This window comes from Nicotiana tomentosiformis, chromosome 3 (assembly GCF_000390325.3).
Source record: "Nicotiana tomentosiformis chromosome 3, ASM39032v3, whole genome shotgun sequence".
NCBI classification, from domain to species: Eukaryota; Viridiplantae; Streptophyta; class Magnoliopsida; order Solanales; family Solanaceae; genus Nicotiana; species Nicotiana tomentosiformis.
In genome coordinates, this window is record NC_090814.1 from 30945705 (window position 1) to 30947198 (window position 1494).

The following is a 1494-nucleotide window of genomic DNA, read 5'->3' on the forward strand; positions in this document are numbered from 1 at the left end:
GATCCCGACCGAAGGCGGAAGATAGTGCTCTCCGTACCTGTGGATACCCGAATTTTTTCTTCCCCTGTGGGGATTGCCAGTTACCTTCGGTCCTTGGTGACCGAAGAAGATCAATCAGTGATGAATGCGATGGGGGCTGCCTGTCTCTTCAATGAGGCCCAACATGCTTTGAATCGGGTAACTCTGATGGCGTTTTTGCCGCTTCTTTTACATAGAGTTGCAGGTAATTCTAATATTTCTCCTTTTGTTTGCAGGCTTTGGTGTTGCATCACGAGGACTTTCTTCGAATCAGGGAGGAGCATGATGCCGAGGTTCGGAGCCTCACTGAGAAGAGTGACTCGTACAAGCTTCTTAGTGAAAAACTTCGAGCAGATTTGACAGCGGCTCGGGAAGAGCATGAGGAGATGGCTGAGCAGGTATTCCGAATATTCCATGATAGTGAAGATAAAAAAGAGATAACCACTAACGATCCGATTCTGTTGGTTCGACAGAGGATCGAGCAGATTGGATGGATTAACTCACAGGTAGATGCGCTACTGGCCGAGGCAGAAGAATTTAAAAAGTGCATGGATAACCTTGCCTCAAAAAAGGAAGCCGTCAAAGCTCAGTTGGAGCTATCAGATGCCCAACTTCGATCTGCGAAAGAAAATGTTTTGGGGCTGATTGAAAAGATGAAAGAGCTTCAGCATCGGTTGGATTTGGCCAGTTTAGATAAAGCAGATTTGGCCAAAGAACTCGAAGTGGCCAGATCTGAAGTGGTCGAGGTCAACAAAAGAGCCGATGCCAAAGTGGCTCAGTTCAGGATCGATGTCGAGGTTAATCAAGCCAAAGCCGTGAGCATGGTCGAACATGCAAAATGGCAGGATCGGAGAGAGGCTCTCGAGGAGGTCAGAGCTCAGGGCTTCGATGTTGGTGCCGAGATTGAAGTTGCCAGGGAGGAGGAGAACAAAGCTCGGAGGTTGGTCTTTCCTGAGGAGGACACTGATGACTCGGGGGAGTCTGAAGATGAGGACGATGGCGAGAATACGGCCTCCAATGAAAATTGAGTCATTTAGGGCCTTAGGTCGATCGCTGCGTTCTTTTGATATCGCTTTCGGCTTTTGTATAAAGAACTTCCCTTTGGAAGAGTAGCCGCCTCTGTACAATAAATTTGTAAATATGAATCTTTCTTCTTTTTGAAGAAAAATAGCCTTTCAAACTGAATAGATAGTTTGAATTTATATCTCTGTTGCCTTTGGGCCTTGTGGGTAGTCGCCCTTGCTTTATCGAGCTCGAACATCCTTCAGCTTAAATAGTCAAGTGTTTGTTTTAATTCGAAGAAATGAGTAGTTTTGCTCAAAATTGAAATAAAAGTAGCCCGCAGGCTTAGTAATAGAGTAAATGATTCGAACTCGATGCAATGCAGCTCGTAGGCGTAATGGTCGAAGTAGCCCGTAGGCTTAGTGGTCGAGTGAGTGCTTGCTCGAACTCGAAATAAAAGTAGCTCGTAGGCTT

The 1494-nt window shown here is 46.0% G+C and overlaps 1 protein-coding gene across 1 annotated transcript; it reads left to right on the forward strand.

Moving 5' to 3' along the window:
• The first annotated feature begins 404 nt into the window (after positions 1–404).
• Positions 405–1046, forward strand: LOC138907567 (uncharacterized). The gene has a single exon (XM_070198167.1). The coding sequence runs from the start codon at positions 405–407 to the stop codon at positions 1044–1046; it is 642 nt and encodes a 213-aa protein (XP_070054268.1).
• The last annotated feature ends 448 nt before the right edge of the window (positions 1047–1494 follow it).